The following is a 23,662-nucleotide window of genomic DNA, read 5'->3' as shown; positions in this document are numbered from 1 at the left end:
AGGTGGCAATAAATATTTACAGATACAGTAAACAACCACTTATTTCATAAACAGAGTGTAAGTTATTGGGACCACGTTTAGGTCGCCGCTTTAGATTTAGTCGATACTTTGGATTGAGCTGTCAATCAAAATATTGTGTCGAGGTCATGAGTTACGTGTCGATGTTTGGTGAAGGGGTGGGCTGTGTCACATGTAGTTTGTAATATATTCATATTTATAAATAATTTATGTTTTATAAAAATAACCCACAATACACTAAATTAAACCCAGTTGGTTTGATATTTAGACAATTAGAAAATGTTGAAACATTTTCTACAATTTCCATTTTAATTATATTTTTACAATCTTTTTCTTGACATTAATATTTTGTGTGTGTTCCGGTTGTTTTAAATTAGTTTCAACTTTCAACTATTTATAAATTATGTTGTTGGTGTGTGTAGGTTAACGTTAGTTGTTAGTTGCACCTCATGCTCGCTGCCAAAGTATTTAATCTACAGTTTGTTTATAATAACACACGTGATGATGGAAACAAAATAACTTGTTATAAAATTCCTTAAACTGCTTTAAATAATTGATGGAATAATGTATTTTGAACTTGTGTGTTAGAAATATGAAACATGGGCAGCACTGTAGCGTCCAGTCATCTATTCTACCCAAACAATAATGTGATGGTGTGTTTCCATTATTATGTTTGTATGATGTCATAATGTTTATTGTTGGTTTGCTTCGTATAATCAAAAGTTTGTAAATAATGAGAGTGGTCTGTATATGAGTGGAACAATGGTGGAAATCTTGGATTTTCAGTATATTGTTGTTTAGTTATAGTTGTAAGTGAGTATCAGTGCAGACACCTGGTTTCGTATCGTGGGGATTTAAGGTATTTGAATATATTCTGATTGTTCATATCGGGATTTATTTCTTGGGAATTGTTTCATTATTCCCTCAGTAGTGAAGCAAACATCAGTTTGACCAAACTTATATTTGTTGCAGACAGTTTGGAATTAAATTTAGAAATGAATGAAAATAATTCAAGCACCATCAATGTTGGGACGAAACCGCTTGTTGAACAAATGCCTCCAACTCCGTTTGCTTTGCATTATGGGGGAAAAGATTCAAACACAGGTGAAATGTTTATTTTGGAGCAATATTTGTTGTTTAGTCGGCGCTTCCCAAACATTTTACTCGCAATTTGTTTTAATCTCCTAGAATTATCCACGCTCCCCAATGGTTGATATTATAACATGTTGGGTACTTTGTGTATAATTGATTGATTGGTGAACTCTTGGTGACCCCTGAAGTTTGTTACCCCTAGTTTGGGAACCCTGGTCTAGTTGTTATGAAATAATATTCACTCAACTTTAAGATTTGAACCTTGCACTAATGTTGCGTATTCTCATAAAAGGCTTGAGGCTTTCTATCTTAAGTTACAAACATTTGTTGGAAGGTATTTTCCATCATAATTGATCACATGACGATGGTATTATGACATCACAATGTAGACAGTCCCCTGGGTATGACATCACAATCAACACCTGTTCAACAATGGCCACAATTAAATAAACGCGCAACAATTTATTGATTTAATAAAATAATGCTCCTTATAATTTGTCTGTGGATTATTTATGTGAATATTAAAAATATTTTGGCCTGAAATAAAATACAAGCGTTCATTACTTTGTTTAATATTTTAAATTATGTTTAACATTATCAACACATTGCTGTTTAATAATTTTGTATCATTGGACATTGATCCAACATTTATATTAATCTAACACCCCCCCACAGTTGAGGCGACGACCAATAACAAAAACCCATCGTCACAAAAACCTCCCGACCTCCGGGCCCCGTATGCACAGCCTGTGCTCGACGCTTCCAGGATAAACCGAAACAAATCAAAGAAATCATCGACTGACGAGAAGATCGCGGTCGTTCGTGAACGTAGGATTCAACAACAGCAACAACAAGGTTTCAACTTTCAGTTAATTAATTTGTTCCCCAGATACTTAACCAGGAGTTCGTTTCTATTAATTAATCCCATTATAACATAGAGTTGGTATATATGTTATAGCTGTTTTCACTATTTACAAAATGGATATGAAGATTTATTTGACCTCGTTTACCATGGTAACAATGGTTTAAACATTAACCATTGTTTACATTGTTGATGTAATAATGGATGTTTATGAGCACAGTTGATACAATCCACCATATTATCTCTTATGTATGCGAATATGACTTATTGTTTTAAAAGGAATATTTGGATTTGAAGATGAATCGTTGGGTTAGTTGGGCATGTTGCATGTTGTTGGAAATCAATATGTTAAGGATGTCGTGTGGTTGAGTGCTTAATTACTTATACATGTTGCTTTTATGAATGAATCGTACTCACTGATCCCATTACTTGCTTATGACATCATAATGCATTGTGTTTCACAATCAAGCTGTAGATAGTTGCTTGTGTCTATGGAATATTTAATAGAAATGTTAAAAACAACTTATATATAATATATCTATGGCAAAGCATGTATATCACCTGTCAATCAAACGCAACTGACTTGATAACATGGAAAGTAATAACAAAGTTAATGCATTAATGTTGTTTAAGTAAAGTTAACAAACTTAAAAGTATTTTCATTCATGCTTGCTGACAATCCGCTCCATTATTTGAATGAAATGTTCGATCGACTTCTTATTTATTTTGACAAAATTATTTTTGTTCGTGGCTGGGTTAAAGTGGGTTCTCTCCTATTGTAAAAGGAGAGAATGCAAGAAAAAGGCAAATATTTTTATAGCGAATGTTTTACTTAATGTCGGCACAAACTATTTATGTTTGTTGCAACAACAGCGGCAACATTACTTCATTGTTTTACAAGAGATATCAACATTATATTCTATAAACTTAGGTGTTTACTATTACCATATATTTTACTTGGGGTTTGGTTTTACACCCCAGGTTGTCAAGGACCTAACGTATATAGTGAAGTGCGGGTACTATTGTTTGTTTGTCCCGAGGATATTTAAAGTTTTATGTAGTGTACATGGTGTATGTTGGGAACTTGTGCTTTATACAACATGGTTGGTTTGTTGCCAGAATCTGAGATGCGAGCTCGTTTATTGAAAGACGAGGAAGCTTACGTTAAATGGGAACGATCGCAACATGAGAGGAGGAAGAGAATGGAGGAGCAGAGGAGCAAGGAGGAGGGGAGGAGGAGGGAGATTGAAATGAGAAAGAAGAAACAAATGGAGGAGGAAAAGGTGGGAAAACTTGGTGTTTCATAAGAAATATCACACTTACTTGTTAATGTTACAACCTACAGTGTACATTATGTTATCCATAAACTTGGTTGGCCGACATCTTATTAAAGTTCAACATTCGATTGTATATGGGTGAGGAAACCTGGGGTTGCATCTTAGGGATTTCCCCTTGTATTACAAATATATATAGTTTATATTTTCTATGTAAGATACTTTTATCAACGCCCGTGTTGAATTAATCGATCATAATGAATATTCACACGTTCAATCTCGTCATGAATTGTTCAATTGTGATGTCACAATATGACTATTGTTCGTTATAATATAGCTATTGTTAGATAATTGACAAAATATTATGACATCACAATAGCAATGTAAATATGATATCTATGTTACAAATACACCTGATGCCACAACTTCGATCAGATGATGAGATTTATATTCATGATAAGGATAGAATTCATAAAAATATAATATTGTGATAAAATAGAAACAAAATAAACATCATATGAAAATATTTTGTTTCATTTTCTCATGGTAATTAAACAAGTTTCTTTATTAAAATAATGAAATATAAATAGAACAGACTTGTGTATGAAGATGCATTGTCTTTCATTGTTAATTACATAATTACTACTTACATTAAGTATTGATGATGTCATGATGGTTGTTTGTCTTGTCATAATGGAATAATGATTGAATAAACATCAGTTACGCAGCATGTTATTGAATATTGCGGATGAATATTTATATTTGGAGATCTACTTACTTGGTTGTTTGTGAGAATTAACAAAATATTTCCCCGTATTCATTTATGTACAAAGCTGTGACAGAGTTCTAAGGTTCTCGCTGCTACTTTTGTAGGCGTATGCGTTCTTGGGCAAGACACTTAACGGCAAACCCTGATAATGTCTCCCTGTATAGCATACGAATCATCGACTTTTTAAATCACAAAACAAACAGAAGATATATTACTCCTGGAGATAATATAACATACATATATTCATGTTTGTTTTATTATTTATTTTTGACCTTCGTTGCAGAAACGAGCGGAAGAAATTGTGGCACGAACCGACCAGCAGGTGGCAGTAGTGATGCGACAGAAACGAAACGCATCGGTTGATCGAACGAAGCGATGGTCATGGGGGGTGGGAGGTACAACATATTTGGTGGATCAATAACTTTCATTGCATGAACGCTTTGTAACTAAAATCAAGATTATGATTGACTGTGGTTTGAACAAGGGTGTGCTAACATTGTGCGTGGTTTTTAACATTTAACCCTAACATGCACATTGCGCACTTTGCGCATCCCAACACCACAAAAAACGCAGCCTTAGTTTACGACACAGTTGAAACATTCGCACGATTCCTTATGATTTAAAGGTTGCAGCAGTGGAGGATGGCACGCGGGGCCCGTATGTGCCACGAGTGTCCGCACCGCACCATCACCTACCCGATACTTTGACGTGAATCAACCCCGCGGTAACCCACTAATAATATTGGGCGATAATTACCAAACCATGCATGGCTATCATCATGGATTGTTTAATTTAATTATTAAAAGATTTTGTTAAGTTTTAAAGAAAATAAAATAACCAACAATATTTCTGCATGAACATTATAAATTTATTGGAAAGTTTTTCAACTTTCCTGCATGTGTTTCACATTGCATGACCACACGTATGTTTGACCACGTTTGCACTAACACGCACGCATGTTGCACGCAGTAACCAAGACGCGCGCACGACCCGTCTCCATGGATATCACCAACTTTGATGTCAATAAGTATATTGGTGAGTTCCTGATGATGTCATGAGTGATGATGTCATAACCCTATGGTTTGCACTTTGCAATTTCCCATTTAAACGATGACCTCATAAAAGTGACATCATGCGCTTGTTGAAAAACCTCGCTAACAAAATGTTGGTTTGTTGTTGTTGTAGTTGTTTGAAATATATTTTACTAACACAGGAGATGGGGATGGGAAGGCCACCAATATAAATGGTTTGTAGAATAACCAGGTTTATATTCGGAAACTAACCCCAACCTCACCCATAGATTCACCCACTACGGGAAACCCCCAACCTGAGAATCGATTCTCACGTAGCCCTCTAGTGTTGAGCACAACACACATGGCGTTTGCGTCGGGGTTGCGATCTTACGACACTTCGCCGAGTAATAAACAACAATGTAAGTATTGTGATGTCATAATGTGTATTATGTGTTGGCTTGTTTACGATTGTTGCGCAACAATTGTTGATGGATTTCTCCATAACGAGGCATGGCTACATAGAAATACTATAATCATTTCATTCATCAGCGACCACTAGAGTGCGACGTGCTCGAAGCATTGATGCAAAATCTCCATCGTCGGGTAAATACGAGCAGGATAATCGAGCAAACACACGGGGGCGCTCACCAGCACAAAGATTATATATCGGTCGTAGCATGTCGCATGTTACATTCACCACTTTATAATATTAGTTACAATAACATAACTTTATCATACTAAGGGGGGGATTCTCGTCTAAAGTTGGTTGGTCGGGGTCACCCACTGTTGTCACATTCACATTTAGTTGATAAAAGTCTCCTGGTTAAGTTTGGTTGATCGACGGAAAAGAAACTGATTTAACTTAACGAGAATACGTTTCCATGCACTATAACACCACCACTTTATAATATCAGTTACAATAACACCACCACTTTATAATATCAGTTACAATAACACCACCACTTTATAATATCAGTTACAATAACACCACTACTTTATAATATCAGTTACACGTTTCATTCTTCTATAACTTCACAGCTCGCTTCATTAGTTGGAAAGTTTGTGAAATTATCAAAGTTGCCGATCTTTAACTCACCCACTAAGTTTCTTTTAATTTTATCTTCAGTTTATTTTGTTTCTATGTGTGATGTCATCATGTATATGTGTGATGTCATCATGTGTATGTGTGATGTCATCATGTGTGTGTGTGATGTCATCATGTGTATGTGTGATGTCATCATGTATGTGTGTTATGTCATCATGTGTATGTGTGATGTCATCATGTGTACACCGGGAACCCCCTACTAACCCCCATTCACCCACAGGTGCCCCCCAACCCCAACTAACGGAAGCTTCACCCATTAGCCCAAGGTTACTCGCTCCAACCAAAGCCTCGAGGGCACGGTCGCGCACCAATGAACATGATGATTCATGTAAGTTGTGATGTCATAGATGGTTCATCGTTCCTGAAATCATATTCATCCAACGATGTTTATGGTACGGTGTGTGCGAGTTACGGCAACCCCTGACCTGAATTTGTAAAAGCAAACTTTTGTTTGATTGCAATCTCTTGTATATTAAATCACTGATAACATTATGACATCACAGTGGATAGTAAAGAGCGTCCGACATCGGCGAAGTCGGACACGAGCGCTTCATCAACAAAGTCGCATGAAACTAAGAAGAAGACGGCGAGAACCCCTTCTCCTGCGATGCGTAACAAGGTGCAATCCGTTCAAAACAAATCACCTGTGACATCATCAAGGAGTAGAGGGGTTTCCCCCAAACCAAGGTAAGCTTGTGATGTCATAATTAACAGAGAAATAATATATGAAATATATTTCCATGTAGCCGAACAACCCGATCGTCTTCACCAGCGTTGGAACGAACAACAAACGAACGGAAGAAGACTCCATTGAGAGGTATGTTGACCATGTTTGCATAGTTCAACGATCCTCATGGTCCTCAGTCATATAGAATAGTGTCCTCATGCACCCCGTCGAGCCCCCTAACCCACCCTTTACCACAGAGAAACCCCACGTTGGAAAATCCACCCCGCCCACCATCAAACAAAGTTTGCGGCCTGATGTTCTCGGGAGGAAACTCAAAACTTCCCCGGTCGTGAAAAGTCCCAAGGGAATTCCCCCAGGTATATATGCTGCTGTCTAACTATGACATCATAATGAACTTTGTTGATCACAGATGGCATTGTTAAGAAACAAAGAAATAAGAAAGTTGATTCGCCGATTGGACGAGGTGTCGGCAAAAAGGTGAAACTTTAACAAACCTGACTTGGTTGATTTCAACATGTTTGTTGTTGCAGGCTGCGAATGGAGGGGTTGGAAGTTTAAACAACGGAGAAAATGAAGTTTTGTTTGTTGATGATAACGTTGAACAACCTATTGATGGGGTGGTAGGTGTTAAAGTTGATGAGGGTGTTGTTGGAGCAGAAGGTGTTAAAGATGGTCAACAACATGGGGGTGTTAAAGATGATCAACAACATGGGGGTGTTAAAGATGATCAACAACATGGGGGTGTTAAAGATGATCAACAACATGGGGGTGTTAAAGATGATCAACAACATGGGGGTGTTAAAGATGATCAACAACATGGGGGTGTTAAAGATGATCAACAACATGGGGGTGTTAAAGATGATCAACAACATTGGGGTGTTAAAGATGGTGTGGAGGATCAGGCCGTGGAAGGAAGGCAAGATAAAGATGGTGTTGATGCCACGACGAATGATGTCACGACGAATGATGTCACGACGAATGATGTCACGACGAATGATGTCACGACGAATGATGTCACAACGAATGATGTCACAACGAATGATGTCACAACGAATGATGTCACGTTGAATGATGTCACAACGGTTGATGTTGATTTTAACATTGATAAGAATGAAGAAGTTGCACGACATGGGGACAACCAAGGTGTGACGGAGGTTGTGTGTAACACTGATGGTGAAGAGGCTGGCCAACAGGAGGTTGGACAACAGGAGATTGGACAACAGGAGGTTGGACAACAGGAGGTTGGACAACAGGAGGTTGGACAACAGGTGGTTGGACAACAGGAGGGTGGACAACAGGAGGTTGGACAACAGGTGGTTGGACAACAGGAGGGTGGACAACAGGAGGTTGGACAACAGGAGGTTGGACAACAGGAGGTTGGACAACAGGAGGTTGGACAACAGGAGGTTGGACAACAGGAGGTTGGACAACAGGAGGTTGGACAACAGGAGGTTGGACAACAGGTGGTTGGACAACAGGAGGGTGGACAACAGGAGGGTGGACAACAGGAGGGTGGACAACAGGAGGTTGGACAACAGGAGGCTGGACAACAGGAGATTGGACAACAGGAGGTTGGACAACAGGAGGTTGGACAACAGGAGGGTGGACAACAGGAGGTTGGACAACAGGAGATTGGACAACAGGAGGTTGGACAACAGGAGGCTGGACAACAGGAGGGTGGACAACAGGAGGTTGGACAACAGGAGGTTGGACAACAGGAGGTTGGACAACAGGTGGTTGGACAACAGGAGGTTGGACAACAGGAGGTTGGACAACAGGAGGTTGGACAACAGGAGGTTGGACAACAGGAGGTTGGACAACAGGAGGTTGGACAACAGGAGGTTGGACAACAGGTGGTTGGACAACAGGAGGTTGGACAAGTGGAAAATACAAACGTACGAGTAGATCAAGTTGGAGGTGACAATGTTGGCCAAGATAGTGTTGGAAAGCTCGATCAATATGTTGCAAGTTTTGGTGGGCATGTTGGAAGTGGGAATCCAGGAGTTGTTGTGGAAGGAGACAACCAAGATAATGATGCAGATAAAGTTGTTGTTGAACAAGATGAGGTTGGAAACCAAGATTATGTTGATGGAGACGTAAAGGTTAAAGATGATGCGATGGCGGGCGAAGTAAACCAAGATATTGTGGATGAAGTTGAAGATGATTCAAAGTCACAAGTTGTTGTTGGAGATAGTGTTGAATTGAAAGTTGATGAAAATGTTTCAAGCATGGTTGAAGATCAACATGTTGACAATGGTGATGATGATACTGTTGATGGGAAAGTAGAGGTTGTTTGTAGTGGTGGAAGTTTAAATAATCAGGAAGATGGGACGGCCGGGGAAGATGGGACAGTTGAACATACCGACCTTGAGGTGGATGTCGGCAAAGTTGTTGAAAGTAACGTGGATGTCGTTGCCCATGACAACGCTCGGAGTTCCCATGGCGATGAAATCCCTCAACCCGATACTAAGGTTGATAATAGGGAGGGTGTGAAAGCTCCTACAACAGCAGCGAGTGAAAATAGAGAAGTAAAGAAGAAGGAAAAGGTTTGTTGTCATATTGTTCATTGTTGCTTATCTATAACATCATAATGTTCATTGTTTCAGGTTTTAAGCGAACAGGAACAAGCTTATAAAGATGCCATATCTGCTAAAAGGAGAGAAATGCGAGAAAAAAGGGAAAGAGAGGAGGAAGAGAAGAAAGAGAGGATGAGGTTTGTTTGATTGTGACATCATACAGTGGTTATGACATCATGCATAATAGATTGGATGCGGAGGAGCGTGAGCGAAGGGCGGAAGATGCTCGGAGGATGATGGAGGAAGCTCGGAGGGAGGAAGAGGAGAGGGAGCAAAAGGAGAGGGAGGAGGAGGAGAAAAAGAGGAGGGAGGAGGAGGAAGAAGAGGAGAAGAATAGGTTGGTGTTTGTGTGGATGGTGATGTCATCCTAATGTTTGATGTTTCAGACAAAAAAGAGAATTACTAGAGCAAAAAGCAAAAGAAGAAGGTGAGAGATTGAAGAAAGAGAGAGAACTTGCTGCACAAAAAAAAGAAGAAGAGAGATTGGCAAGGAAGAAGGTTGGTTGGATCTTACCAGATGTTGAAGCTTGTCGCTTCTATTATTCTGTTTTTGTTGATTATTCCAGAGATTAGAAATGATAATGCGACGTACAAGAGGTGGGGAATCCCCCACACCGACACCACCCACCACCGAGGATAGCTCACCATCAACATCTAGTGGCCACACACCAGCTATTACACCTGACCACTCGATGTCACCATGCACCAACGATACGTTAACAGGCGAGGACAGGTGAACCAACATTGCCATGAAATATTTAACAAACATAAAACAAGTCCAACAAATAATTTGCTATAAGAAAAATATTTTGTTCAAATTTACATCATTAGTCTCATATTTCGTAACACCTGATCCTGACCGTTATTTTGCAACGAAAATCATCCAACTATATAAGCAGATCAGGACCAGATTGATGGAATTTATTGTTAAAGTTACTTCATATAATTTAATTTACACAAATGGTGTTATGGCAACAACTGCCGCATAAGCTTGGTTCTTCTGTCTCTGTCATCTAGGAGTGCGTGTTGTAGTTTGTGACAGATGTTAATTATTTCTATGAAACTAGGGTTCCACGCTCCACTAAACACGCCGAACCCAGCGACGCTGACATAGAAATCATAAATCTTCCTGAAACCAACTCACCCGTAACAAATGGCACTCACCCCGAGGAAACCCCCCATGAACCCACCGAGGCGTTCAATGAGGGGTTACTAGGGGATTCCCGGGCTGGATGTTTCAACCAATCACGCGACGAGTTTAATTCGTTCGAAGAAACTTTATCGGCGCATTGAAGTAAGTCCCCATGCTCGCTGTCGAGTCACCGTATATTGGTGAGGTTCTTGTAAGAGGGGCTGGGGGGTTTATACCAGAGTTGGTTCATTACCCCAACACCCAGGGTGCTTACGTATGTATTGACATGGCCTACTCAATACACGGCCTAGGAATACACCGAAACTGCTCAGAAAATAAGAGGCCTATTGACGCGAATAATGCCCATTATAATACATTCTTACGTCACGGTTTTATGAATGGATTTCCTTCATTTTGAATGCAGTTTGCAGTTGTTGGTAGGTTTAATACCAGTTCTAGGTTGTTTTAACTTACAGTTTATCACAGAACGTGTCGCAGGGATATTTTCTTGTTTAGTTAAAATCATACCAGACATATAAAGCAGCGCAAAAGGTGTATTAGTATATAAATATCAGTTTATTAAGCATAAACAGAGACGAGCAATCAAATTTAGTTCACCAACACGGAAAACCTACGTTTTGATTATATCTAATTTAGTAGACAGGCATTTGGCAAGTTTTATAATGCAGCACACCTTCATAATTTTATTTAGATTAAATTCTAAGCCACCAGAATTATTAAGCAAGCTATTTAAGCATGGTCAATAAGTGTTCCGTAGTTGGATGTACTTCTGGCTATAATATATTCTTTAACAACAAACAGACATGTGTAAATAATTCTGTCAAGAAGGAAGCACTGGTAAAATTTAAACAGCGAAAATGGTCTAAAGTTAAACACAACACTTAAGTACGAAGGGAGGCTATCGTGAGTTTGTTTGTATTATACAGTCTTAATTTATGCTGTGCTGTATGAGCCATTTTTGGACATCACGGAAAGGCCTCTGTCCTGCTTTAACAAAAAAACCTCGAGTAGAAAATGGGTTATGAGCAGCAGGACAGATCAAGGCATAAGCACCTTTAGACAAAGGCTAATGCTTGTGTTTATCCAATATCCTATATTGTTTTTAAGGACCGGTTTTAAAAGTTCGCAACGGACATATCAATTAACTTACTTGTTGTTACTGCGGTGTTGTTTTGCTAGATATGCATAGGCTGTCTTAAAAATCTTCTGTTTTAAGCCAAATACTATTTTCACTCAGCGACTGAGCCAAACTAAACTGTCGGTAAAACTTACTTGTATGCCGCACGTGGTTAAAAGTTGTATGCCGCACGTGGTTAAAAGTAACTCCTATCTGTTCAGTCATGCTTAAACATTTATAAAAAATATAAGATGTTGATAAAATAACCCGAAAAATAAGGTAATTTAACCGGGAATGGTAAATAAACTGTTATTTGATGCAAAAACTACAGCCAGACAGCAAAATCCATTCATAAAACCGTGACGTAACAATGTATTATAATGGGCATTATTCGCGTCAATAGGCCTCTTATTTTCTGAGCAGTTTCGGTGTATTCCTAGGCCGTGTATTGAGTAGGCCATGGTATACTCCACAACATCGTAGTCGAACAACATTCCTATAATCTCAAGGTCTTGCATGAAATATATTTAACGACAATCGTTATAACACGGGTGTTTTATACACCTCGTGCCCGCTTACGTGTTACCACTTCGTGGCTGATTGTTTTTCTGTATGGGCACTGGGTTGGAACACATAAGCGCCTCTCCCAAGGTCACTTACTATAATAGTTGATTAATAAATCCACTTGTGTTTCAGTTACATGAAGATTGATGAACCGAAGATAATTCAATCCATACAAAACCTGTACACAAATATTTATGCAAAATATATAGTGGGAGGGAACCCAACTATGGTGTTATTATTCAATTTTAATTTCTTGTTTCGTTTTTTTTACGAGACTTTTACAACGATGAAGCTTGGGGGCAAGATGGCCACGTGGTCACATATTTTATTTTCATTGTTTCGTAACAATCAGTTTATTACGTCACAGCTGCCGTCACGCTTTAGTTACTTTGTCACGTGTTCCGTCTTCCCGCGTAGTTATCTTGGTGACGCAGCAAATTATTCGATTACATCATCAATTATGAAATATGACGTCTTTCATAATGATGTCACAGTGTTCAATAAAAGCACATTTTACGTAAACAATCACATTTTATTGTTCAACAAACGAATGTGACGTAATAATAGGATATCTACGTTACGTCAACCTACAGAAAGTGAAATTATTATGTTGGAGAATGCACGTGATGGCTCATTGTTACGTCATAGCACGAAGCGTTTAGATGGCGACATCCGGTTTGTCTCCCTATTGTGATGTCATAATATACTTTCACAGTTACAGTAAGGCAAGCTGTTCAACAATGTTCGAAGTTATTTTTAATTGTTTATTGTTCTTTGTTATTTTAACTGGATGTGACGTCACGAAAGGTAAGTTTACATGACGTCAGCATTGCAATTACATGAGTGAATGTAAATCTTCGCGTGGGGGGGCAACGACGGTGGTTTCTTTTTCATGCTATTTTTACTAAATTCATTAGGGGGCAGAAACGTCACCCTTGATTGCGCCTCCCAGCGGCCAGTAAGTTGTGAGAGAAAAATCTTTGTTCGCCAAAACAGAGGAGTTTTAGTTTCACCCACAAAGTCACGGCTGGATCACTCTTGTTGTTGGTCAGGTAAGTACCGCTAGGTGGCAGAGGTATGACATAACAAAAATAAATTGTTGTAGGTAATTGGGTGGATGTGACGTCACAAAGGTTAGGAGAAACGTCGGTTGGCAACGAAACCTTGATGACGTGTTTTAACATGGATGAGCGGAAAGTCGAAAAAGTTTCGATGAAGTTCATGGCGCAAGTAATCGAGGGTCGAGAGGTAAATTGTTTTCAATGATTATATTGACTGTTTCAATGAGTTATATTGTTACGTCATAGGTTGCGTGGTTTAAAGCGAAGTTGAAGCCATCGGCGGATTATAAAGTGGTTTCGTGTAAACAACATTTATACAACGGTTCTACGCACGAGGATAGAACGACATTGTTGGTGAAATGTGTGTGATTATGACGTTGAATGTGTGTGATTATGACGTTGAATGTGATCGTGTGTTTCATGCTGTAACGTGTTGGTGACGTAGTTTAGCAATCACACTTTTATTTGACACTTTACTTTTTTAATTTTTACCAATAGCGTGTTTTAACGACTGGCGTTTTGCTGTTAATTTCCTCGTCTTCGCTGTTTTATTTAATATAATCTTTAATAATTGGAAGAGGTAAATAACCATCGTGTTTATGTGAAGTCCCGCCATTATTCCTTCGTCACGTGATCAAGTTCAACGTTATGATTGGTCGAATGAACGCCATAGATATCCCAGTGTTCTCCCACCCAGCCAACATGAGAAGACGGAACGTTCGTATTCAAAAACAAGGTGATGACGTAATATATCTACACCCAGCGTTGTTCAGCGCTAATGTGTTTTTGTTTGTTGTTTTAATAATACATGCAGGATAATTACCGGGCCATCCAATCACAGGTCTTAATTTCACCCACTTTTACCTACGTCATACCGGCAGGAACAGACAAGACATAGTTATGCATTTTCCGCAGGTTAGTATGTATGATGTATATCGCGGTATCGAGGTTTAATCTGTATTGTTACGTCACAGTTGTCCATCAATGACGTAGGCAACTATAGTGTCGTCATACATACGTCACACCACGTAGTTTCAACCGTGGTCATTTTAAACCCATCAAATAAAGATGAGGGCGTCAACGAGAACCACGTGATCATAATCGTCATATCCTGTTTATGCGTAGTGTTAGTGGTGATGGTTGTTTTATGTTGTTTCTATGGATCCAAACCAAGGTGTCGCATTAGGTCAAGTAGTTCAAGTAAGTTGTGACCTAGTGGGTACCGGTTCGAGGCTCAATGCTGCCACCAATTCCTTGGTCGTCACTGAACCGTATAGTTAACCCAAGTAACATTTATCTACAGATGGCGCGTCGTTGGTCGGCTTGAATATAGACGTCGCTGAGTCGACGGGTGTTGGGTGAGTTTGGGTGCGTAACTATGACGTAATGATGACGTATTGATGACGTTTACAGTGATGACGTGTTCCTTCCTGTCCCCCCACGTTCGAAGAAGCAATCATTGAAGTCATTGAAGCGTGAAACCATCGACCAATCAAAGTTCGACTCGGAAGTGACGTACATGAATGATGACGTAGGTAATGATGACGTAGACGAAGATGGTTATCTGCAGCCGATACGCATCAATGAGCATGATTACGTAGCATTCGATGACGGCCAACGACACCAAGCCACTACACCGCCTGCTCCCAGTCGGACCAATCAAGATGAAACGCAATTTACTTACGAGAACTTTTGACTTGTTACGTCATATATATATATATTATCGTCAAAATTAGCACAGAAAACGTTTCACGCGAGTAAACCATAAAATGAAAACAAAAGTAACTCGACAACCACGCCTTGGTTTCAGGCCAAGTTATCGTGTATAATGTATTAGGTATTGTAACATTCCCGATATAATTACGTTATATTTTGTTTATTTTATGTTTTGCCCCTGATGGTGGGTTCAGAAACCCAGAATTCCACAAATATTGTTACGTCACAAACATCTTCTTTATAACATCATACATCACGTGATGGTTGCAGAACAGCAGTCTTGTTTAAACCAAAGTTAGTATAGACCAAGTTAGGAAACGGATTGTAAAACAAAGAGTCTTGTTATCCATTGTCGCGCGTCTATGACGTCATAGTCGCCACCATTACGGAGCCCACGGTATAGCTGTTTGTGACACCAAGCCACAAACACATATTACGTGGCCTTCACCTTTATCGGTGGGTGACAGAGCTTTTGTAATCAAAATGCACTTTCGCGGTTTAGAGGGAAAAAATTACATATTTTAAAAGCGCTACTGTTTAAAGTAGACTTGGCTACTGTTAAAAAAATCCGCAAAAAAGAAATAATAAAACCGTCGCGAATATTAAACTTTAACAAAAAATAATAAGACTGAACACAACCGAAGAATTTTATTTGTGGCGATTAATATACATCATATTATTATTGTTATGCAATGGTTGTTGCGCAGCAGATAAAACAATTTCCGATACGAAACAACGATGTAAATATACGTAATAAACAAACCATTATTAAAATTGGTGACGTTGGTCACATAATAAGACACCTGCCAATCAAATAACTTCCAGTTAATTCATGAAATGTTGTTCATTGTTGTCGACCTCTTCGCGTAACTTGCGGACAATTCCTTCGTCACACATCTCAATATCGCCGTGTTTGATGATAATAAACGGTGTGACGTAACGGAGTATTGCTGGTATAGCGTTCCAGTATTCCGTCTTTATACGATCGCTGTATTCGTGTGGCGACCACATAAATAACACCAACCGTCTTTTTATGCTCCCACGGTGCAAGAAACTATAGTTAAACAACAACAAACAACATTCATCTTCGTAACAATAATCCAACAACCGGGAGAATGACGTCACATCCCGTTGGAATCGGTGCGTCACTTCCATCGTCCCAGTTTCGAACATCAACTTAAGTTTGCAGCACACGAAAGCCCCTCTATCCCTGCCAAGCAGTCGGCAATCGTGTCGTGCATCAAGGCTTAACATATAACCGCCGCCTGTCATTTTAAACGAGACTGATCAATTTCTTAGACATTTCCAATATAGATTTACAACGTTATACACCAAAACATAATGCGCATTATGACAAGGCATCACGTCACAGATATATTGTAAACGTCACTACACATAACATACTGCAGATTGTAACGTCACAACTCACAGATGAATGTTGGAACCGTCTTAACGTTTTAATCGGTATGCAGTTTATATTAATATACCACACGAAATTTAGGGATACACTAATAAAGGACAATATACTATCTATATTTGTAAAGAATACAATTCAGTTTTTGTCGTTTATTATTTCTCTCGGTTACAGGTTAAATAAAACTTTGTTGTTACTATCATTATAAATACACGATCATAGAGCAAGGCGGTGTCGGTGTTTTATGCGGCAATGTTGGGTTTATGGTGGTGTCTTTAGCTCGATGGTGATCTAATTAAGTTAATAGCTCGATGGTGATCTAATTAAGTTAATAACGTCAAAAATTCAAGGTCGCAACCATGTATAAGAAAGTTAACTTTGTTAAGAATTAAGAAGTTTACAAACAGTTACTTTATATGTACACGTCCAACAAGCTACACGTGACACTTGGCAATCATGGACATAATAGCTTGAGTGACGTATGTTGAAGTTGAAGCTGCAGCCAACACAACGATGAAAGCGTGGTCGCCGTTCTGAAACACCCGCCCTACTTGAAAGGATGGATAATACGACGTCGGAGACCCGTATGCGGACGAACCCCATGTCTATGGTGTATGAACAACTTATATTGTAATAATATAGTAAGTATATATATAATATGCCACGCACCAAATATACGGCCCACAATATTGTTGATGTTAGGTAAGCCAGAGCAAAAGTGGAGTGCATCACGATCTCCGCAGTTTTGTTCAGGAATTGTTTTCCATAACATTGAACGAGGAACGATATCAATGTGAACACCCATGTTGTTACCGATACCCACAACATCAATTCTGTTACCGCTGATTCGGCGTAAGCGCTCGAGTTACCGCTGTACCCTGGAAGTTTAAACAATCAGTCTTTTATGAGATGGAATACTATTTATTCTTTCGAATAAGAATTAGTAACAAAACAGATTAACACACAAAATGCGAAAAGCAACGCCAATACATGTAAAGCTAGAACCGCATGTAATACGACTTACTTGCTTTGTTTGATGATATGATACCGAACACCCCACCGCTTGTTGCCAGCGCAAACATGCGCAACATACCAGATGTACTCGACACAAAGTTAAAATCAAACCCACATAAAGCTTCGAACGTAGACATGTTGATACAGACCTTGATATTAAAGTGCTTGTACACCCACAGTTGTGTTTAAACCAAACAAGCTTTCTTCAAGCAACAACAGTCTGAATCACAGGATGTTGGGACTTTTATAGAAACAATAAAGTAAATATGATTCATCCTGGTTTCGCTTCCCTTGATGCAAACGAAACCTCTTATTCTTTGTTTTTATATGATGCCCGTTGTCGTGGCACAATGGTTTAGCCCGGTGGTTCCGAGTTCGGAACTGCTACCATTGTGGGCGTATGGTTCTTGGGCAAGACAGCACTTAATGGCAATTGCTCCAGCTCAGTATAGTCACTAATGGGTTGTCTAAATTATCAGCCATAAACACAAACAGCCACCCACTAAATTACATATGTGGTAACTCAGAAGCAGGCACAAGGTGTAAAACATCCGTGTTTAATCAGAACACCCGTGTTAGGATAAATAAATTACATACGTGGTAACTTGTAAGCGCGCACAAGGTGTATGAAACAAAACACCCGTGTTATAACGACTGTCGTTGCCCCGCCATGCGAGGATAAATAAGTTACATATACGTGGTAACTTGTAAGCGGGCACGAGGTGTATGAAACGGAACATCCGTGTTATAACGACTGTCGTTGCCCCGCCATGCGAGGATAAATAAGTTACATACATGGTAACTTGTAAGCGGGCACGAGGTGTATGAAACGGAACATCCGTGTTATAACGACTGTCGTTGCTCCGCCATGCGAGGATAAATAAGTTACATATACGTGGTAACTTGTAAGCGGGCACGAGGTGTATGAAACGGAACATCCGTGTTATAACGACTGTCGTTGCCCCGCCATGCGAGGATAAATAAGTTACATACATGGTAACTTGTAAGCGGGCACGAGGTGTATGAAACGGAACATCCGTGTTATAACGACTGTCGTTGCTCCGCCATGCGAGGATAAATAAGTTACATATACGTGGTAACTTGTAAGCGGGCACGAGGTGTATGAAACAGAACACCTATAACCCCTAACCCTAACCTACCGAATAAACTAGACTGACCTAATAAACTTGAATAGTTAGTGTAGTTTTTAGAATAAACAGCTAAAATCTCTTAAAACTAATATGCCTATCTTTTACAATGAAGACCCTATCTTTTACAATGAAGACCATTTTTGACCTTATAATTTTAAATTAAGTCACAAAACGAAGAAAAACTGCATATAACGTCATCGATTCCATTGACTACAATGGTAAACGGGAAAGACCCGCGAGAAGATGCGCGTTCTATTCTTTTTTTATTTCTGTGGATTAAAGTTACTTATTAATTTTACGAAAAATATATTGGTAACACTGTGAATATCACCAATTTTGGCAGAATGTTAATATTTTCCCATCGATAAAGATGGTGTTTTGCAAAGCTGTTGAAAATGTGAGGTCGTGTTTATCCACACGCCCCCCGCTGGTTGTGTTTGTGTTCTGTATTGGAATGATAACAGTTGCGTTTATATCATTTGCATATTACATTAGATTCAATGAAATTCGAGACCCTAACGTTTATTTGGTAAGTTACAAACTATTAAACTCATTATAGTAAGTTAACGGGTCCCTCTAAAATGTCAGTGTGCCGCAGTGTGTGCCGCAGTGTGTGCGCAGTGTGTGCGCAGTGTGTGCGCAGTGTGTGCGCAGTGTGTGCCGCAGTGTGTGCGCAGTGTGTGCCCAGTGTGCCCCAGTGTGCCCCAGTGTGCCCCAGTGTGCCCCAGTGTGCCCCAGTGTGCCCCAGTGTGCCCCAGTGTGCCCCAGTGTGCCCCAGTGTGCCCCAGTGTGCCCCAGTGTGCCCCAGTGTGCCCCAGTGTGCCCCAGTGTGCGCAGTGTGCGCAGTGTGCGCAGCGTGCCGCAGCGTGCCGCAGTGTGCGCAGTGTATCACGACTGTACAGTTATCAACATACTACGGTGAGCCCAAACTAGTTTTCTGTTAACCATTAGGTACACTTCAGAAACACTGCGGCAAACTGCGGCACACTGCGGACACTGCGGCACACTGCGGCACACTGCGGACACTGCGGCACACTGCGCACACTGCGGACACTGCGGCACACCGCGCACACTGCGGCACACTGCGGGACACTGCGGCACACTGCGCACACTGCGCACACTGCGCACACTGCGACACACTGCGGCACACTGCGCACACTGCGCACACTGCGGCACACTGCGCACACTGCGGCACGCTGTGGCACACTGCGGCACACTGCGGCACACTGCGCACACTGCGACACACTGCGCACACTGCGCACACTGCGCACACTGACAATTTAGAGGTACCGTAAGTTAACAATAACCGGAGCCAAGATTCATTGGTTAGATTGTTGTTTGTTTAGTGACCACCCATGTGTTTAACACGTTAAAAATAAATCCATGTTTCAGGATTGGAACACCTACTTGGACAATTTATCAAAAATTAATTTTTGTTCGAAATGGGGCGAAAATTCTTCCCGAGCTGAAGTTGAAAGTTATAATATTTCTATCCCGATGATGACTGTAGTGTCGATGACGCAGCAATTCTCCGCTATCACTCGGATGTTTTCAGTAATGAATGGAACAAGCCTTGGTTTAGGAGGTGACGAACAAACATAAGTTTAAATATTTTTAATAATCTTGCGACGGCTCATTGGTTATGCTGTTGCAACGCAATACTGAATCGCGAAATAATGATATCGAGTTTTTATACCAAATAAGCCGCTAAAAGATTAATTTACATTTATGCCCGGTAGCAGAAGTAACAGAAATAATTTTTTTTAGATGGTTTCAGTTTGAAAAATATTTCTGTTTCATTTCAACCAACTGTTGACCTGCATAAACTATGTAGGGGGGAATACCCTTGTACGAAAGTTGTCCCAGCATGTGTGACCATTGCAGGCCCCGTGGGAAGTTTCCCTAATCAAAGGTTAGTATTGTGTTCTATATGAGCGACAAACTTACAATAACTAAATGTCACTATTGTTTGATTATGACATCACAACCATCCAGGCACCCACTTACATGTAACAACACCCATAGTGGGGAGGGAGGGCGACTCATTAGTTTCTTGAATCAACCACAAAACTGTTCATTCTTGTTAAACACATTGCATAAGGAAGATGAAAAGTTGTATTTTATGGTTTCAATGGTAAGGAGTCTATGGTTACGTTATAATCATAATAGTGTTGGTATCTCTAAGGTGCATTGGTTAGCGCGTCTCGATCCCTGAGAGTGCAGGTTCTGCCATCATTGTGGGCGTAAGTGTCCTTGGGCAAGACACTAAACTATAAAGTTACATACATGGTAACTTGTAAACAAATCACCTGTGATATAATAACTGTTGTTGCCCCGCCATGCGAGGGTAAGTAAGTTACATTAATTCATTGCACCAATATAGTCAAGTGAGGATGTTACATAATTCACTTTCACTGGTTCTCCCCAATGATTGCACAAACTTTAATTCTTTTCCAGGATCAGAAAACTGTTGTCCACAACCACTTAATGTTAAGTTCATATTTCTTTATCATCGTCATATTTACCATGGTTTTGTATGGCGCGTTGAAAGGAGGGGTGAAGAGATAACGTGATGATGGTGCTTTCATTTTACCACTTTATAACTTGGTTATTTATTTAACGAATATTTTATCAACGATTGTTGCAACAATAGCAATATTTATTTTTTTCATTTTTAAATCAACCACAATAAACATAACATTAATATTATGGGTTTGTTTGAGGAGCAGAAGTTGAATATTTATTGTAAAGTTTAAGGATTTGCAATATAACGTTCCCGACGGCACTTTCATACGCCCAGCTGTTCCTACGCCACGGGTTCTCCACCATGTCTTCCAAAGCTTCCAATACTTTCCTATCATGCAACCCTATATGTATAGTTGGGTTCGCCACCAACGCTTTGTACAATTCACTCTCGGGATTCAACATTTCATCTTCAACATCATGCGAGTCGTCCACCTTGCGATCACCAAGCAACCACTCGCAGGCGCTGTTCAGGTTGTTGTTGTTGATCTTCAAAGCCTGGGGAGAATAATTCGTTACATTAATTATACAACATGCAAGGTTGGAACAACCACCTGAACACTTTCCTCCTTATTAAACCCCATGTCCATAAGTGACGTGAGGTGAGTCGGGTTTGGTTTAAACTTTCGGAATCGTTGTCCAACACTAGGTGGCCCCGATGTTTCCATTTGTTCGTCATCACTTGAATCATCGGCGTGTTGCAACAACCATTCCATTGCTAGGTTGGTGTTCATGTTGTTCAACACCAACGCTCGCTTTGCCCTCGCTTCACTAAACCCCATGTCGGTGAGGTGTTTCACATCTGACACCTCAAATTCAACTTCTCGCTTCGACTTTTGATCATCGTTAAAATGCATGAACTTATACGACAACTCAAGAAGCGCCAACAAAACTTTGCGCAGAGTTTGTTCAACTTGTTCAGATGACGTGGCCGCCCCGATCATGTCCGATGTTTCACTCGATGTCGACGCCCCGCTCATTGCTGGCAACCCCTCGGTGGCACGAGCTATCGAACTCAAACTCGGACCTTCGTGCGAAACAACTCCGTCCTTAACCAACGAACTCATTGGTTGTTTGTTATTTCTATTCTTTAACAATAAAGTTGAATCACCCTCCAATAAAGATTCTTGTTTAGCAGTTTTATCATCACATAATGACCGCGGTGTATTATTGATGAGAATCAACCTGTATTGGCCAACGTTCCCGGTAGCTTCTGTATCGGCCGTTATTTGTTTCACAGCCATTTCTTTAATCTTTTCAATCAACATTTCTGGAGTTACATTAACAATGGTGTCATTCCCGTATAAATCACTCACTGTGACGCAACAATAAGCAGAACATCTTGACGTCATATTTTCTCAACCAGACACTTAATATAAATAAAGAATTGAAATATTAGTTATAACATCACATGTTGTTTAAATATAAGTAAACGGAACATTCGCAACAAACGGTCATCACCCTGACAATCAAAACAACGCGATTTGTTGCCTTCTATTTACAATTATGACGTCATATAGTGTTGCTATTACCTGTGCATCGTGTGTAACCAATGTGCATCGTGTGTAACTGGTGTGCATCGTGTGTAACTAATGTGCATCGTGTGTAACTAATGTGCATCGTGTGTAACTGGTGTGCATCGTGTGTAACTGGTGTGCATCGTGTGTAACTAATGTGCATCGTGTGTAACTGGTGTGCATCGTGTGTAACTAATGTGCATCGTGTGTAACTGGTGGGCATCGTGTGTAACTAATGTGCATCGTGTGCATTACGGAAAACTAGATGATTAGTACCGAAATTCTTCTTTAGCTTAGTCATAATAGTTAATTTTTTGTAAAAAACAGGAGACATTGGGTTCGAAACTCGATGCTGCCACTAATATTAGAATGTCCCATTCGCTTTAAATTGATGGTATATGTTTTCTATGTTTGTATGAACATTTCACGCATGATCAATCACTACGATCACGTGATAAAGGTCAACCAAAGTTCATCGATGCAGAAGATGGCGGGAAAGAAAACAACAAATTATTTCAACCGTGATGTGAATCCTTGTGTGGAGGAACAAAAGGAATCGATCGCATGTTTGGAGGGAAATAATTACAAGAAGGACAAATGTAACATCCCGTTTGCCAACTACCAAGAATGTGTGGGGTTTTGGAAAAATGTTTCAAGGAAACGAAACCAACAAGGGATTCAACCCGCAATACCAACTTTATCGGAACAAGAACAAATTAAACGATTCTTGGGCGACAAGTTACCGTATATAGCGCTTTCTGATTCGTAATGTCTATGCGGGTGAGTTCATGATTCTACCTTCTGCATTATTTTTGTGTTTTACAAATAAATTTCAACAAAGATTCAATGTTAATAAATGTAACTTATTTATTTCTGCGTTTGATAATTTAGACAACCTATTGGTAACCACTGGGTTGGAGCAATGTGATTGAGTGTTTTGCCCAAGGACACATACGCCCACCATTCTAGCAGCGACGAGCCTTGAACCAATAACTTTTTGATTAAGTAAACGAGAACTAACTACTGTGTCATGGT

The 23,662-nt window shown here is 39.9% G+C and overlaps 5 protein-coding genes across 17 annotated transcripts; 3 read left to right on the top strand and 2 right to left on the bottom strand.

Annotated features, from left to right (window-relative positions):
- The first annotated feature begins 131 nt into the window (after window positions 1-131).
- On the top strand, window positions 132-12,756 carry LOC149726007 (uncharacterized). 12 transcript variants are annotated; one of them, XM_089890796.1, is made up of 23 exons: window positions 132-192; window positions 991-1,122; window positions 1,786-1,965; window positions 2,252-2,281; window positions 3,092-3,255; window positions 4,299-4,410; window positions 4,641-4,739; window positions 4,985-5,050; window positions 5,229-5,261; window positions 5,316-5,447; window positions 5,578-5,631; window positions 6,354-6,461; window positions 6,637-6,820; window positions 6,880-6,950; window positions 7,058-7,177; window positions 7,231-7,298; window positions 7,352-9,367; window positions 9,428-9,534; window positions 9,585-9,734; window positions 9,784-9,895; window positions 9,964-10,130; window positions 10,465-10,691; window positions 12,364-12,756. In XM_089890796.1, the coding sequence occupies exons 1-22, from the start codon at window positions 147-149 to the stop codon at window positions 10,688-10,690; spliced, it is 4,377 nt and encodes a 1,458-aa protein (XP_089746922.1). In that variant the 5' UTR covers window positions 132-146; the 3' UTR covers window position 10,691; window positions 12,364-12,756. The 12 variants fall into 12 exon arrangements, with proteins under 12 accessions (XP_089746922.1, XP_089746918.1, XP_089746919.1 ...); XM_089890792.1 differs by having other exon boundaries at window positions 5,578-5,697; XM_089890797.1 differs by lacking the exon at window positions 132-192 and adding an exon at window positions 747-877 and having other exon boundaries at window positions 5,578-5,697.
- Window positions 12,757-12,759: 3 nt separating this feature from the next.
- LOC149726006 (uncharacterized) lies at window positions 12,760-15,276 on the top strand. Its single transcript, XM_089890844.1, has 9 exons — window positions 12,760-13,038; window positions 13,149-13,283; window positions 13,337-13,479; window positions 13,539-13,653; window positions 13,900-14,028; window positions 14,134-14,207; window positions 14,267-14,492; window positions 14,596-14,650; window positions 14,706-15,276. The coding sequence occupies exons 1-9, from the start codon at window positions 12,894-12,896 to the stop codon at window positions 14,986-14,988; spliced, it is 1,305 nt and encodes a 434-aa protein (XP_089746970.1). The 5' UTR covers window positions 12,760-12,893; the 3' UTR covers window positions 14,989-15,276.
- A 1,283-nt stretch (window positions 15,277-16,559) lies between these two features.
- LOC149726005 (uncharacterized) lies at window positions 16,560-17,679 on the bottom strand. The gene is made up of 3 exons (XM_089890867.1): window positions 17,447-17,679; window positions 17,092-17,300; window positions 16,560-17,027 (listed from the first exon to the last, which is right to left on the bottom strand). The coding sequence occupies exons 1-3, from the start codon at window positions 17,571-17,573 to the stop codon at window positions 16,857-16,859; spliced, it is 507 nt and encodes a 168-aa protein (XP_089746993.1). The 5' UTR covers window positions 17,574-17,679; the 3' UTR covers window positions 16,560-16,856.
- A 1,230-nt stretch (window positions 17,680-18,909) lies between these two features.
- Window positions 18,910-21,296, top strand: LOC149726004 (transmembrane protein 248-like). Of its 2 annotated transcripts, none has more exons than XM_089890855.1 (5): window positions 18,910-19,116; window positions 19,980-20,172; window positions 20,355-20,499; window positions 20,583-20,721; window positions 21,045-21,296. In XM_089890855.1, exons 1-5 carry the CDS (start codon window positions 18,958-18,960, stop codon window positions 21,153-21,155), a joined length of 747 nt encoding a protein of 248 aa, XP_089746981.1. In that variant the 5' UTR covers window positions 18,910-18,957; the 3' UTR covers window positions 21,156-21,296. The 2 variants fall into 2 exon arrangements, with proteins under 2 accessions (XP_089746981.1, XP_089746982.1); XM_089890856.1 differs by lacking the exon at window positions 21,045-21,296 and adding an exon at window positions 20,773-20,911.
- On the bottom strand, window positions 19,979-22,611 carry LOC149726003 (ubiquitin-associated domain-containing protein 1-like). The gene is made up of 2 exons (XM_089890848.1): window positions 21,665-22,611; window positions 19,979-21,608 (listed from the first exon to the last, which is right to left on the bottom strand). Exons 1-2 carry the CDS (start codon window positions 22,460-22,462, stop codon window positions 21,294-21,296), a joined length of 1,113 nt encoding a protein of 370 aa, XP_089746974.1. The 5' UTR covers window positions 22,463-22,611; the 3' UTR covers window positions 19,979-21,293.
- Window positions 22,612-23,662: the final 1,051 nt, after the last annotated feature.

This window comes from Ciona robusta, chromosome 12 (assembly GCF_009617815.1).
Source record: "Ciona robusta chromosome 12, ASM961781v2".
Lineage (NCBI taxonomy): Eukaryota > Metazoa > Chordata > Ascidiacea > Phlebobranchia > Cionidae > Ciona > Ciona robusta.
This window is presented reverse-complemented; position numbering and strand designations above follow the sequence as displayed.